The sequence below is a fragment of the Stigmatopora nigra genome, chromosome 3 (genome assembly GCF_051989575.1).
Source record: "Stigmatopora nigra isolate UIUO_SnigA chromosome 3, RoL_Snig_1.1, whole genome shotgun sequence".
NCBI classification, from domain to species: domain Eukaryota; kingdom Metazoa; phylum Chordata; class Actinopteri; order Syngnathiformes; family Syngnathidae; genus Stigmatopora; species Stigmatopora nigra.
Genome location: NC_135510.1, coordinates 12,976,563 through 12,993,583, shown reverse-complemented (window position 1 = coordinate 12,993,583; position 17,021 = coordinate 12,976,563). Strand labels below are relative to the sequence as shown.

The 17,021-nt window shown below is 38.4% G+C and overlaps 1 protein-coding gene across 2 annotated transcripts in view; it reads right to left on the bottom strand.

The window, feature by feature from the left end:
- The window catches only part of LOC144193844 (protein kinase C-binding protein NELL1-like), a 109,354-nt gene that overhangs the window by 75,836 nt on the left and 16,497 nt on the right, over positions 1–17,021 (bottom strand). The window contains exons 1-2 of one of the 2 annotated variants that reach the window (XM_077712423.1): positions 7,252–7,419; positions 6,735–6,863 (exon numbers count right to left, since the gene is read on the bottom strand). In XM_077712423.1, the coding sequence (XP_077568549.1) occupies positions 6,735–6,863; positions 7,252–7,300 (178 nt within the window). In that variant the 5' untranslated portion in view covers positions 7,301–7,419. Of the gene's footprint in view, positions 1–6,734; positions 6,864–7,251; positions 7,420–17,021 lie in introns of those variants that run through there. The other variant, XM_077712421.1, reaches the window with a different exon arrangement.

The following is a 17,021-nucleotide window of genomic DNA, read 5'->3' as shown; positions in this document are numbered from 1 at the left end:
CCTTTTTTATCGGTAGGGTTCTAACTATGCAGATGGTAGAATTCCCTGTGGCCCCTTTTCATATTAAAAAATATGAGCTCCTCTTGATAGTTTATTAAGAGCACTTCAGCGTTTAGAGTGGATATCACATTTCTTTTTCTCTGACAGAAAAGCTGTTTCAATAAATTGTTACCACACAAATGCATATACTTCTCATTTGATTGAGTGTGATACAAGTTTAATCTAAATAAAAAAGTGCAAAAATGTTATAGCACCTGGTTTAAATCCGTCACAGGTGTAGATGCACTAAAGTTACCAATCTGTCTCACTACATTTTCCCATTAATTTGACAGCAAGGACGTAATCAAGACATTCCAATACGTATGTGCCTTTAAGAGATATCCCCTTCATGTACGATGAATAATTCAAATTTCATCGAGGTCCCTGTGAGACAGGACCAGTGTCTCGCCTCCTCGATTCAGGAAGCTCATACATAAAAGATGAAAGCTTTGATAACCTTCATTGGTTTCGGTGGAGCTGTAAGACTTTATTGTTGTAGCATTGCTTAGCTACATGCAACCTGTGAAATGGCCATATCTTGCCCACAAGAGGAATGGTCATATCTGTGCCAAATGAGACCTGACTCCACTCTGGAGAAAAGGAGGTATAAATAGAGACATGATTTTAACACTTAAGGATCCAGTTGAGTTCTCTATAAATTCTAGTAATTTATTTCAAGAATTTTCAAAATATACTTTCAGACCCTCACAATAACACCACGCAGTTTGCCGAAGTAGATGTTCACAGCGTCAGGGGAGCCCGTGCCCATTCAAAGCTTGAGAGAATTTACTGCTCTCCTGGAACATGTTCTATTTTAGAGTAGCAGACTAAAACACTGAAAAGAAAATTCACAACCAATTGTCGTTGACAAAGTAGAATCTCGACGCTTGTAGGTCAAGCTGGGAAATTGCTTCTCCACTTCACAAAATGTCAAAGAAATAGTAAAAAGAAGTTGAAATTTCAAATGTAGAATGAAGTTTAGGTTGAAAAAAATGTAATTAAAAATAATTAAAAGTCTCGAAAGACCATACATTGCTGTGCTGGTTCCACCTTCATTGCCGAACATTGGCCTAACAAATTCCAAAACATATGCAATCTATGCTGATATGATATGTGCTACTTTAGAGCATTGACTTAAGAAAGCAGAAAATTGAAACTATCCTCTTGGAAGCTAGTAAATTTTGGTACAGTGCAGCATCGTATTAGTTATCCATGGACTTGAAGATGACATTGTGCAGGTCAGATAGTTGCCAATTGAGTCTGGGATGGCATTTAATTAAAAATTATGAATGATAAAAAATAAAAAGAAGAAGAAGTTATAATCCTAGTTGTTAACTATTACAAATATACCTCAAATTGTTTTGTATATGTCCTGGGTGCAAATTCAGGTCGGTCCACCCGTGTGGAGTTTGCATGTTTACATGTTTGCATGGGTTTTCTCCGAGTACTCCAGTTTCCTCCCACATGCATGGTGGACTGATTAGACACTCTGAATTGCCCCTAGGTATGGGTGTGAGTGTGTATGGTTGTCCGTCTCCTTGTGCCTTGCGATCGGCTGGCCACCAATACAGGGTGTCTCCAGCCTTTGGCCCAGAGACAAAGAGATGAGATATTTATATTATATATAATGTATATTGCCACTACACTTCTAACAAATGGTTTGTTTCCAATTGATTGTGGTCTTTAAATTAAAAAAGTCGGTGTGCCTGTCTCTCTTTGTGTGGCAATTATTAGGGGCTGTGCCAGTGCTCAGTTTGGTTCCGTATTTGCAACTGCAAACATAATTTTTGCTGACAAAGAACACAATTAATGTACGCTACATAATTACATTATTAATCTGTTTTGAGAGGAATTTGCCAAAACAGTTTTCTGGCTTGTTACTGTCCAATGTTAGTTGAATTTTGGGAGTAGGGACCTTGCAGACATTACCCCCAGTCTTCCTCACAGTGCAAATGTAGCACTTTTCCAAAATAGTGTCAATGCCTTTTGGTGTCAGTGAGTTCCTTCTTAGTGTTATTTGACTTTGACAGAAAATGCTACAGTGATTTTCAATATCCTGCACAGTAGGGGTGTGTATTTCCTCATATCTGGCAATACGGTTCATATCACGATTCACAGGTCACAATTTCATTGTTTATTAAAACCAAGCTTTTTACTGGTGCACTTTTGATGATGAGGGGCTCACAAGGTCAGCCTTGTTGTATCAGTTTCGATATCATTGTTGACAACTTTTTATTTGAAACATCTTTTCTCATCTTTGGTCAAATCACTTGAAAAAATACTTTAATGAAATTAACAGTACAAGATACTTGCCAGCTGCTTCACTTCCTTCTATGCTCTCAATCTCCTCAACTCACCACTTTTATGGACCAAAAATAAATAAATGGAAAAAATCGACTTTCATATTGGCAGTCCTCATGTTGGAGCATATTTCGATATGACACATATTGCCATTTTTCTAATAGACAATTATTCACCCCACTCCGCTCCAAAAAAAAAAAAAAAAAAAACTGAAACGCTGGCCACAACAGCAATTAAATTTAAGGGATGAGGGTCCAACGTGTGGAGAAGTCGACCTCCAGCTACATTACTTTCAGTAATGATTCTGGATCTCTGGCCAACAGCAAAATTGGATTAAAAACATGGTTTCTGTTTTTTTGGGTTTTATTTTACAAAGAAAAAGACTACACTTTGCGCTTCCATGAAGTCTGATCTATCATATTCAGTAAATTATCCTCTGAAGTGAAAGTGTGCTTTTAAATTAAACAATTGCTTCAAACAAAAAGACCACACTGCCTTAATCTGCATATTTAAAACCTGCAGCAAGCTGCCTTCTACCGACTAATAATTCTGATATTAATTAATCAGCCTTGCTACAAAATAATGGCTCCAAAGATTGTTAGATACTGGCTCATGATACATAGTTATCAAGACAATCAAATTCACCAACAACGGATAAGTAGGATTTCAAAATTTGTGTCAGGAGGAACACTAAAAACAACCCAAGTGGTATTTTGACAGGCCTTCAGCATGTAAGAAGATAACGTCCAAAGGGAAAAGCTGTTGGAGTTCCTGCTGTTTTGTTTGTCTGTGTTGCAAGCTCAAAAGCCTTTGTTGTCTTCATACACAGCTGCGTATAACGAAATTGCTGATTGTATTCGATCTATAGTGTCCTTATCTTTGCCTATTATAATTTGGATACTTGGAATAAATGAACATACAATACAAAAAAATATGGATATACATTACGAAGTTGGAATTAATCAAATCAGTACGGTCTGGACTTACAGTATGAATTCATGCCTTTATCAAGGCAATAACCCAATTTTCTGATAAATAAAATCCTTTCATTCATTTTCTGAACTGCTTTATCCTCACTAGAGTCATGGGGGTGCTGGAGCCTATCCCAGCTAACTTTGGGCCAGAGATGGGGGACACCCTGAATCAGTGGCCAGCCAATTGCAGGGCACAAGGAGACGGACAACCATTCATGCTCACACTTATACGTTTAATTTAGAGTGTCTAATCAGCCTACTACGCATGTTTTTGGAATGTGGGAGGAAACCGGAGTACCTACAGAAAAAAACACACAGGCCCAGGGAGAACAGGCAAACACCACACAGGTGGACCGACCTGGATTTGAAACCACGACCCCAGAGCTGTGAGGCCGAGGCGCTAACCACTAAAGCCGGCGGGCCGCCACATATTAAATCAATTTCCTTAATGAACATGAAATGAAGTACCATGTATCTTTTCCAGGCCTTTCCAGGGAATGTAAATTAATTAACAGGTGTCAGTGTATCATCTCTAAATATTGTATTTCTGTTTTGCATGTGTTGTATGTCCCCTTCAGGGTTGAGGCCAAGTGTGTGACATCTGGAGCTGAACCTAATTATAATGGCTGCTAATTTCACTGTCAGTGTCAGTGCATGAGTTGCAACGGCAGCTTCTTGCAAGTTTCTAACTTTGGAATTCTCGTCTTGTCATCTGTTGTTTTAAAAATAAAAAATATTCGAGGAGCATCATTTCTGAAGCCTGCTCATAAATCAGATTTTGGCTTCTTGTTGCCAGTCATATTTTGTTCCCAGTGTTAAGTGCTCTATGGGAGAGTATTAGCATGTTCTTCCCTTTTGTTCATCAAATGGTCAGATCATCCATTGAGACCTTTGAGTAGGGAGTTTTATTAAATTTGATGATGCCCTAATGTTCCAACTAGATATGAAGAGATGGGGAGATGAGTTTAAAAAAAGTCTCTCTCACTGTGTCTCTCTCACTCTGTCTCTCACTGTCTTTCAGTGTCTCACTCTCTTACCTTCTCTCTCCCTCTCTCTCCCTCTTTCTCCCTCTTTCTCCCTCTTTCTCCCTCTTTCTCCCTCTTTCTCCCTCTTTCTCCCTCTTTCTCCCTCTTTATATATATATATATATATATATATATATATATATATATATATATATATATATATATATATATATATATATATATATATATATATATATATATATATATATATATATATATATATATATATATATATATATATATATATATATATATATATATATATATATATATATATATATATATATATATATATATATATATATATATATATATATATATATATATATATATATATATATATATATATATATATATATATATATATATATATATATATATATATATATATATATATATATATATATATATATATATATATATATATATATATATATATATATATATATATATATATATATATATATATATATATATATATATATATATATATATATATATATATATATATATATATATATATATATATATATATATATATATATATATATATATATATATATATATATATATATATATATATATATATATATATATATATATATATATATATATATATATATATATATATATATATGTCCCTTTATTAAATAAATCAAACTCAATCAACTTAGCAGCCGACCGCAAATAGACGACTTGCCTTGGACATGGTGATTAACGGGATAATTACATGCTGCGTGAATGGAATATACTGTCGGCTTAATCAAAATAGAGGAATAAGGTAATAATTATTGTACGCCATATACATTTCATATATCCCCTTAACGGCTCTGTGATTTGACTGTGGATAGCACAAGTCTTTTGAGGGGTGGGCACAACTCCCTATGGCCTACATATGTTGACTGGATCTGCTCTTGAACAGCCCTTTAAATCAGTCTTTAATGAGAGATCCACAATGAATATGAGTTCACATAGAATGAGAGTCCCAATAAACACCAGTTTAAGTCAGTGTTTTCCAACTACTATGCCATAGCGGAGTTTTTGGTGTGCAGTGGAAGTCATCCACACTCACCTAATTGATGTTAACCAGTTTTTTGAACATTTTGAACAACCCAAATGTGCTGTTGCGGAGTGTTTGTGCTCTCCAACAGTTGGCAATCATGCGATACTCTTCCATATCAGTAGGTGGCAACAGATAGGTAATTACTTTGTTTGGTGATAAGTCAGGTGGAGGTGACAGTTTCATTGTGGATAGCCGCTAACAAAACTATAATGGTGACAGGAATGGAAAGGTTTTTGTAAAGGAAAGAGGCAGACGGGAACTAGACAGTGGATGATGAAAGCCCCATGTATGGGAGGCAGTTAAAAGATAGCAAAGAATAAGTGGTTCGAGCCTCAGCCTCACAATGGGGGACCCGGGTTCAAATCCAGGTCAGTCCACACGTGTGGAGTTTGCATGTTTTTCCCGGGCCTGTGTGGGTTTTCTCCGGGTACTCTGGTTTCCTCCCACATTCCAAAGGCATGCATGGTAGGCTGATTTGACACTCTAATTTGCCCCTAGGTTGTTTGTCCCCTTATGCCCTGCAATTGGCTGGCCACCAATTCAGGATGTCTACTGCCTCTGGCCCGAAGTCAGCTGGAATCGGCTCCAGCACCCCCCACGACCCTAGTGAGGATAAAGCGGTTCAGAGATGAGATGAGAAAATAAAACTCTAGACATCTAACAAAATGTTTATGGTTGAGGAGAATTCATGATAACAGTGGGAACTCTGACAATAATCTGCAGTTCTGCTTCATCAGCAGAACAAATTTTTAACCAAGATTTGTTTCTTATCTCTAACCCAATAAAAGTTTCATCCATATACTGCACACCAACATTCAATAACATAGTCATTTTTTGTTTAACTAGTGCTAGATCACATCACAAGCAGGGAAATATAGTTTAGCTGAGAGCATGCAGTTATAACAAAGTCATGCATAAATTCAGCAGGGTTGATTGGGCCATCAAATGTGTCTTTTTTATGCATATAAATGACTTGTCGAAAAATTATTTCCAAGAATATATGTGCATATTGAAGGTGTAATGGGCGGTGTTCATTTTTGTTTTGTACGTTCTGTTGTCCCACATGTAGATTTTAGGTGTAACTCGGCGCATGCAATATTAAGCAACTTTCTGCCAGTCTGTATTTATTACAAAAAAAGAAAAATCACCCCAACTCATATCCATGTGAATCCTAATCTTGTCCAATTCCTCTGCGACTTGCTGTTATTTGTGATGTTATAGAAAAGATGCTCTAATGTAGAACACGGCATCCCCACAGAAGAGGAAATCACCTTGCTTTGCACTTATCCAGGAAGCATAAAATACAAATTTGCAACTTTGTGGTCATCTTACCTCGAAACACGAAGGCTTTGCTGCTGTTGTGAAGCCCGGGCACTTGAGTAATTCCATAGGTAGCGTTCGCCAAGTCCAGTTCATTGATTATATCAATTTGGTAATCTTGATCTGACCCGAAAACCAAAACTGGTGAGGAAAGGGGGTGAAAAAGGCAAGGTTTTAGAACAATACAAAACATTATATCGGGACACATTTTTTTTTTGCCATTCGCCGCACATTTTGTGTCGACAAAGATTTAGTATTTCATTCATTTGATTGGCAAAATGATAGTGTCTGCAGCCCACACCTGTGTTCTTTTACTGCAGCTGTATTCAGCATTTTCCGATGCGCGGACAGAAGAGTTGTCCTTCAATTTTAACCTTTTTACCATTTAAGCAAATGCACAAACACACATTTAAAGAAATAACCCAAATTTTCGAGTGACCACTTTCGCGAGGGTCTAAAATGCCAAGTGCGTGAAAAAACGACCAGATTGTGCGCACAGAATAACGCGGTCGAAATTCCTCCGTCTTACCTGGTTTGGAAAAAAGAAAAAGGTACAAGAAAGCAACGGTAATATCCATTTGTGCTAGAATTGCGGTATAAAAGAGTCCCACATCCACGAGCACGGTGGTCCCTGTGCGCTGCTCCCACTCACTACAGACTGGAAGTGCAAGAATTGAGGAACGGTCCACGACACACACAAATGGGGATGCTGCAACCCACTAAAGGATCGCACGCACAATCTTTGCCCTAAAAGTCTGGGATTCGTATTTTTACAGCATTTGGCATCTGATGTCATCATTTTAATGACTTTAAAACTTTAAGCTTAAAGGCTGATACATAAATAAAACACATCAGTGCGTTGTCAGTTGCCAGAATGATGCGAACTTTGATCACATGTGCAAAAAAACAACTATGCAAATGAACATATTTAAATTATGGTAAATGCTCTTAAAAATTGGTTCACCCCGTGACAAATATTGCCAAAATGTAAACGCATCCCAGTGCTGTCAAATATATTCAAAAGCAACAGATGGCACTGTAACCCTTGACTAAGAGGCAAATTTCGTCATCAGGTAACTAATTTCTAATAAATATATAAATAAATAAAAGTATTGCTAACCCCATAAAGACTTGGCATCCACACACCTGGACATATTTTAGACCAGGCCACAATTTAGTATACAATTGTGGCATGAAAGTAAAATAAATGAATGGTTATGGCCACCTTAACAGTCTAAATATATTTTTGGGGAAAGGTATTTAACCTATTGTCTGCCATTGACAAAGATAGACTTCATTAATTCATTTTCTGAACTGCTTTATCCTCACTAGGGTGGAGGGGGTGCTGGAGCCGATTCCAGCAGGAGTCGGAAACCATTCTCACACACACTAATACCTAGGGCCAATTTAGAGAGTCCAGCCAGCCTACCACGCATGATTTTTGGAATGTGGGAGAAAGCCGGAGTACCCGGAGAAAATCCACACAGGCCTGGGGAGAACATGCAAACTCCACACATGTGGACCAGCTTGGATTCAAACCCACAGATGTGAGGCCGATGTGCTAACCACTCATTTTCAATCACTGATTTAACATTCCAAAACATCACTCATTTACTACGTGTCAAGGAGACTATTATTCCATGCACTTAAATCAGAAAAAAAAACAAGCAGCTGCATCGTTGATTGATGGAGTGAGGGAGTTCTTCCATTGAACTTGTGTTTCATTTGCTTTTTCATTTTTTTTACATTGCCACACTTGAAAATCATCTTTTCTCATTAAAATTAATACAAACTACATTATTGCATCCAAGTCCCCTCCCTCCCTCCAGAAATCAAAAGCAAATTGACTTCACAGAAACATTGTTCATAAAAGGTAATAATAAAAATATATTTAAACCATTAATTCATTTGCTGAAACGATTATAATCACAAGTATTGTGGGGGGTTCTGAAGCCAACCAGCTGGAGATGGTCAACCATTCAGATTCTATTTAGAGTGTACAGAACATGCAAACTCCACACAGGTGGAACGAACTTGATTTGACCCAGGGCCCCAGAGTTGTGAGGATGATGCACTAACCACTCAACCGTCGGGCCACCCAGAATTAAATCATTTTGTCACCATTTTCATCATTTCATTTGCGTTGCTTTTGTTCCATCTGAGTGCAAGAAAATAAGACAGATGAACAGAAGAAAAGTACTTCTCAAGGAGAGTGTATCAGCTCCCTTTAGTCAGAGATCTCGCTTATCTATTATTGCAGACATATAGTAGTCTGTTCTCTTGTGGTTCTGTATCCATTGTGTTAAAGCATCTGCAAGGATTTGAGTCTGCAACAAGATAGACCATTCCCATTTTACTTTCCATCATTGCTTTGTCAAACGCTAAGAGATTGAAAGCAAAAAAAAATGGGATTATCTAAGGCACACAGTACTCTATGTTTTACGCTTATTCTGACAACAAACTTGATGCGTTTTTGGCAGTAAAAATGCCACAATCCATTCCTAAGCCATGCTCTAAATCAGTGCTTCTTAACCTGGGTTCAATCGAAACCCTAGGGGTTCGGAGAGTCGGTATCAGGGTTCGGTGGAGCCCCTGCTGCGGAGGTCAAGACACATCGACTCATCATGTCTATTCATGATAACATGCCCTGCTTGACCACCACTGGCTGCAGATGACAACGTGACATTGGTTGCCTAATCAATGGTGCGGGGAATTTGTATACCTTGAATTTAAAGTAGGGTTCGGTGAGTGCGCAAATGAAACTGGTGGGGTTCGGTAGCTACAACAAGCTTAAGAACCACTGTCCTAAAAAGTATATATAGAATTTAGTACTCCTGTTTCCTCCCACTTTGCAAAAACATGCATGATAGGCTGATTTGACACTCGCAATTGCCCTTAGATATTAGTGTGAGTTTGAAAGGTTGGCCACCGTTTCAGGGTGTCCCCCCTCCTTTGGCCGAGATTTCGCTAGGATAAGCTCCAACACCCCCTGCAACCCGAATGAGGTTGAAGCAGTTCAGAAAATGAGATGAGATTTATGAGACAGCACATATTAATGAACATATCTATATTCATGTTAATGAACATCTGTATGCAAATATGTAAGATTGTAACCGAGGGCTAATTTCCATCTTTACTCCCTTGTTTAGATTGAAGATAAATGATGACACATACTAGACACACACATACACACACGCATCACAGCGTTGTGATCGCAATTGTGTTCGTCTTATAGCCAGGTTTGAAGATACAAGTCTATTCCTGCCCATGGTGCTACTCTACATTGAAAGGCATTAATCATACCTTCCGCCTGCCAGCCTCAAATTAGTTTACATTGTCAGGTTGCTTGTGTTACCTGTACAAATAGCAACTGGCAAGAAAAAGGCCACTGCTGTCTGTTTCCAGAGTATGGTGGTTATACAAAGTAGGCAACCTGTGAAAGCGTGTTCAACAGCAGAATAATGCCTGGTTAGGAATGGTGACAGCTCTATAATCCTTTCAAATTAAAAAGGTATGCAGCATCTGCAAGCCTACCCTCTGATTCAGAACCTGAAATGAGGGTAGATAGGTATTGATGAAAATTTTCAAATTACAGAGCAGGAAAGCCACAATGGGAGGAAAAGAAAAGTAGCTTTGTTCATAAAAAGCCCTGCCCCATTTATTTTGACGAAGCTTTTGTAAAGTAAAAATGTTTTTTGATAAATAGATAATCGTTTTCTTCAAGAGTCCCCCTTATGCATCTGGGTTTGGAGATTCAAAGCAGGTTTGTGACCAAAAAAAAGTTTTTTTTATCATGCTACAATTCACTGGGCACATTGTGAACTTTTAAATTTTTGGGGCCAGCCTACCTTCTCATACCTTTACCATTCACTGCCCAAAAAAGATCATTCTGCCATTCTGTCTCAATGAAGATAGAAAATTCTAGAGACACCCTGACCCCAAACAATTATTTTCACTGGCATACCGGCTTTGAAAGACTAATAACCCTCCTTTCACCTGGATGTCAGGCAGACTAGAAGGCTCGTGTCCCATCATCAGTTATCAGGCACACGGGCCTATGTGGGGAATAAAGGCCATGTATTTGCACAAAAAACACACAGGCACAGGCACAAGCACACACACACACAACCACAATCACACAGAACGTATATACCCCATTCACCTTCCAAAACATTAAACTCCGGACCCTTCTTTTCGTCACGGTGCGTAGGGTGTCATACGAGGCACACTCTTCTTTTCTCATTTTTCCTCTTTTCTCATCTAAGGAATCTCCAACCCAACATTACTCCTTGGTCCTGTCTTGCCCCCTGAATGTGCAGTTAAAACAGACATGTCTATTAAAATCCCAAAACACGTATAGTCTTCATGAAAGAACACAAGAAAATAGGGCTCAGGTAAACCATTTTAATTTTAAAATTGTGTCTACTCACTATTATCACCCTAATTGATAAAGTATTATATTTTGTACACAAAAATGACAGGTAGTATATTATAACATTTAGTGCCATAAGGATTAGAGCAGGGGTAGCCAAGTCCGGTCCTCGAGAGCCCCTATCCAGTAAGTTTTCCCATGTCTCCCTCCACAAACACACCTGAATCAAATAATCGAGATCGGTATGAAACTTCTGGACAGCTTGCTGATGAATTGATCATTTGATTGAGGTGTGCTAAAGGAGCAAGATATGGAAAACAGACTGGATAGGGGCTCTCGAGGACCGGACTTGGTTTAGGGTTAGGGTTATTCTAGTCACGCAAGCCAGTTTGATTTTAGCCATGTACAACATTCACAGCAAATCCAACTGGACTTCTGAGGTTTCAATCGGATTGCCATGATGAAAAAATCAGGACTGACAAATCATAGTGTGTGAGGAAAGACTTTGTGACGGGTCATTAAGGGGAGTGTAGTGATTTTCTCTAAACTCCTGGGAGTGTAGGAAGACATCATAGAATGCTCATCTTTTTTCCTGTTTTTATTTTGACAAACTGATTCAGTTGGCTTGTTAGCCACGCCTCTGGTTTCAGGTCACAATCCACCCAAAACGAGAAAAGACCAAAATGACTTCCCATGTATCCTGTACATAGCGAAGGTCAGGCTGTCTTGTCACGCTCGAAGCATTGAGGGACTCCATTGTTAAAAGATGAGGCTATTTTACATCCATGATATTTGGTCCAATGTAAAACTTAGCATTACATTTGAAAACACTATGAATATTTGACTATGCAACAACACTACCATATTTCAATGACACAATCCAAGGAAACTTTCTGTACAGTATAGGCCTGGAATATTTTTTATTGAGATCACAATTAGCCACAGCGGTAGTTAATGTGTCGCTATCTCCTGTGGAGAATTATGAATCTGGGTCATGTCTTGGACATTTTATCCTGCCAACATAAATTGACGTCTGGCAGAATCTCAATAGAAACAGTAATGACGGCAGTTTATTTTTCCTACATTTGAAACAAAATTGGAAGTGGTGCTATATTGAATATTTTGGTGATTTGGAGGGAAAAACATGCGCACACACACACTCACTGACACACACACTGCAATTACATGATCATAAAAATGCTCCTAAGGCCTAGTTTTGATGAGAAAAAAAATGTACCTGCAAAATGAGGTCCAAAGTGCAACATTTATCCACAGCTTGGCCTATTTTTACAATATTCTTCTTCAAGGCAGAAATAGGCTTGCCCTGCTAAAAATGTGTTTACTATCTTGGGACTGTGAAGAATACATTTTCAAGCACAGAGCCGCACGCTGATTTGTTATTTTTATTTAGTTTTTAAATAGTTGATTTCTATTTTTTGTTGTTGTTGCTAAGACCACAATAATCCCTATGCCAATATTTTAGGGGGGAAGGTAGAAAATTCAGCACAATGTATATTGACCCGTGAAGTAAATTCTTGTGATGGCAACCTTGTCTCAACCATCCATTATAAATGCTGCAGCTATTGCGGTTAGTACTTCCAAAAAATTATGGCTTGTGGATCGACTCCCAGGCACTTACCAAGTCTTCCCTAATATAAACAAATGGCCTAGGATCACCAAAGCTAGATACATTTATTTCTTCATTTGGAGCCTATCCCAGCCAACTATGGCACCAGGCGGAAGACTCTTTGTATAGACGGCCAGGCAATCGCAGGGCACAAAGAGACAAACAACAATTCTCACACATACACACACGTGGCAATTTAGAGTGTTCAACCAGCCAATGCTGCATGTTTTGGGGACGTGGGAGGTCATCAAAGTACCTGGAGAAAATCCACAAAAGCCCTGGGAGGACATGCAAACTCCACACAGAAAAGTGAACATGAAATTGAAGGAGCGACTCAACACCAACCTGAAGAGGGTGATCAACACAGCTCAAAAGATTATCAGCTGCCCTTTACCTACCCGCTCCAGCATCTACAACTCCTGTTGCCTAAGCAGGGCAAAGAGCATCACAAAAGACAATACACATCCCGGCTTCCACCTCTTTAGCCTGCCCCCTTCTGGGGAGCCATAAGACCATGCCAGCCAAAAAGACTAAGGGACAGTTTATTCCCAAGAGAAGGCACCATGCTCAACCCCAAGTTTTGCACCTAGGACCTAATCTGGACTCAATTAAGTACTACCACATCACTATAAAGTGCCATAACATTGCCAGATGCATATCAATGTTTCCAGACTTTTACTTCAGTCATAGCATTCCGAAAATTCTTATCCAGCACTAAAACACTATTTACCTCACGTACTGCTAACCCTTTTAGTTGCTTTTTTTATCTTACTTCGTTTTTATCGTATAGAAATCTTTTAATTAGTATTTTGGTGCACTTTAAGGTAAAGCTTTAAATATCACTGAACTTGTATAATGATCAGGAAATGCATGCAATTCAAGTCATGTCTAGTGGCAAGGAGTTGGCACCGAAAAGCTACACCATTGGTGTGTGTCAGTGTAATTTACAGAAAATGCAGCACCTTCTCTCAAATCCATTCCCAAACAAATTCCTTCATAATTAACTCTGGTTTGGAATTTGACAAAATAGCAACTGAAGAATAAGTGATTACAACTTCAGAGAAAGCTATTATTATTGTAGCAGATACAATTCAAACCTTATCTTGGAAAAAATGCAGGAAGGGTGAACATGCTCTAATTGCTTTTGGCAGTGGTTTGTCTTTGCTGAATTTTGCATTGCAACTGTCTCAACAAAGCAGTTAGAGTTTGACAGCTGATTTGTGATAAATGGATGAAAGCTACTGACAGGCCTTAAGCAGCATATTCATTTATATTTGATAGACACGCTCATTTTTGTTCAAAAAGATACACATACAACATGAGCCATATAACAATAATATGGGGAGTTTGATTGGCGATTGAAATCCACAGCAATCAAAAATGAATGAACAAACCATTACAGTTCCATTGATGATGGGCGTCCAATCAAGTGGCTCTTTTCTTCATTGGTTCTATGAATTTTAAAGCAGTTTGTCTTCATTAGACAGCCAATCCATTTTTATTGGGAGGCATGGCATAGTCTAGCACTGTTATAGGTAGCCGAGTTAAAATATAACAATGTGAAAGTATGTCACTTTATTTTATATAAGTTCTTGGTGACCATCCCAAAACATGCCGGATTGTAGAAACACTATTTATTCCTATGCTAAGCGTACTTTCCAAAATCTCTGTCATGCCTCAAGTACTTCTTGATCCCACTCCGCTGCACTCCATCCTCCCCCCAACAGAATCTTACAGCAGTGAATGAGCCTGGGATAAGGTAGTTTTGATTGGTTGTTGGGACAGCACAGCGGTGCTCACTTTTTAACATGCCCAAGTAAATGAATTTGTGGAATGAAATTGAACCAAGAACGGTTGTAGTTTTAATACGTATCTAGCCACCAGTCCCCTATCCCAAGACAAAAATACCAAAATAATTTAACGGTAGTTGCAAATGTTGAGATCAAGGGAACGTAATTTAGAGTGTTCCTGTAGCCCAACATGCATGTTTTTGGAATTTGAGAGAAAACCAGAGTACCCAAGAAAACCCACGCAATCTCCACACAGGTCGAAACCCACTGAGGAATGAGTGAGGTAGACATGCTAACCACTGGCCCCACCGGGGCCGACTGTTCTCAAAGTTGGAAGGGTAATCTAAATTGAAATGGAGTTATGTGTAGTGTTACTTTAACATAGCACAATGATCAACTCAGGTAATGGTAAACAAATAGTTGATTGGCAGCCAGTACATTGCCAAGGATACAAAGAATAAATCTAGGTGTTGCTTGCGGCCAATTTTTCTCTTTAGAAATAAAAATAAGGAAAAAATGTTTGCAAGAAGCACTGTAGCAATAATAAAATCAAAATCAATGTATTGGTCTCGAAAGTAGAAGCTACTGAGTCAAGCCAACCTCTGAAGAGATCAACTAATGTCATGTAGAAAAAACAGTTGTTGACCAATATTGACTAAAGGTCATCACTTAACACAGAGAATATTGATTCCTGTCATGAAAGTTGGATAATATTTAATTGCAGCTAAAAAGAATAATCTATGCTGCTGTTTAAAATGAAGGTCAATCAATTTTGGGGATGTGTGTTTGCATTTGTTTACTATAGATGGGGAGAAAGGTCATATTGTGCCTGCACATAATGAGATACTTTCTTAGTATGCATGGAAAATTAAGTGTGATCCAAATACAACATGTATGCTGTTAGAAAGAAGGAGACAAGGAAGGAAAAAAGACACGTCAATTATATGGCTAAAAGTTCCAGCAAGTATATATGAGAAAAGGGTAAAACAAGAATTATTTCAATTCGACATCTTTCTTGTCAAAATGCAAATGTATACTTTTTCTTTTACCTCGCTACTCTGTTCATTGTAATGTGACTCATGTCTGCTGTTCAACGCAGAAAATCATGGTAAAATAAAGGTATGGAGAAAACCAATTCCACTTTGTAGTAGATTACATTGAAATATATACCCAAATTTAAGATTATTTGTCCCTCTGGCCACTGGCATACTAGTCATGCATGGAGAGCCTTGGTAGGTTCCGTCAAATGTCCACATGTGGTTAGTGTGTCAGTATAATAATCAATGTCAATTCGAAAATTTAAAATGAGTTATGCTGTAAAAATCGGACTATTAATGACCCAGGCTAAGTCTCCTAAGAGCATTGTGGAACAATAAAAACGCTCTAAAAATGTAAAGACAAATCTTATTTTCAAGTCTCACAAATTCTCAATTGAATGTCACATAAATCACTATGAGTAACTATAGCATATCCACCTGACATTTCTAAGATCCAGGATTCAATCCCTTGTGGGTTTTGGCCTTCCTGTGTGGAGTTTGCATGTCCTCCGCGGGTCCGAAATAATTTTCTCCATTTTCCACCCACATCCCAAAAATGTACGTGGTAGGCTGGTTGAACACTCTAAATTGCCCCTGGGAATGAGCGCAAGCTCGAATTGTTTTCAGTCTCTGTGTTGCGTGCGATAGGCTGGCAACCAATTCAGGTAGTCCCTGCCTGGTGTCCATAGTTGGCTGGGATGGGCTCCAGCACCCCCACAAGCCTTGTGTGGATAAGGTGTACCGAAATTAAATGAATGTTTTTAATGCAAAATGTTAGAGGTGGGTAAAGTTGGGGGTAAGAAGGTCAAAGTCAAAGAGCTCTGGAAAAAATGAATTTTGTGATCACTGGAAAACAGAGTAAACTATGTAACTCATATTTGCGGGATAGGTCAGATAAAGAAAAGACAAAGGTCAGAAGTCACAGAGCCCCAGAAGTACGGTTATGCTTTCAATACAGATGGTTTGTCAGTGATCTGCTCTGTGAGTGAGCTCCTCTAGTGTTTTAAGTTACCCGAATCAATGGGCTTAAGGACAGAACTGCTTTTCTCCGCTCCAGTTGAAGCAGAAAATTTAGTGTCTTGGTGTACCCAATAGAGCAGCTTGGGCAATTTGCAATGACGAAATTGGATCTTTCCAACTGCTATCTCCAAACTAATGGAGGTTTCGTCTCCAGAATACATACTTGCTACGAATCGTTCATTTTACACTGCTCTGTAGAGTATGCAAATAAAAAGAAAGAAATGGCTTCACATTCAGTAGAGGTGTTTGCATAATTGTCCGCTTCTCTTCAGTGATTAAAGAACCAGCTTTGATATTTCATAGGCTGTACTGAAAGCTTGCTCCTCGTAATTACAGCCTAGCTTGTAAACAAAATGCCCTGAAAGACCATCTCCTACAGGGAGCTTTAAAGCCGACGAAAAGTTAAGTACCCTGTGCTCATTATACAAAACAGTTTTGGTCTTTGCCTAAAAA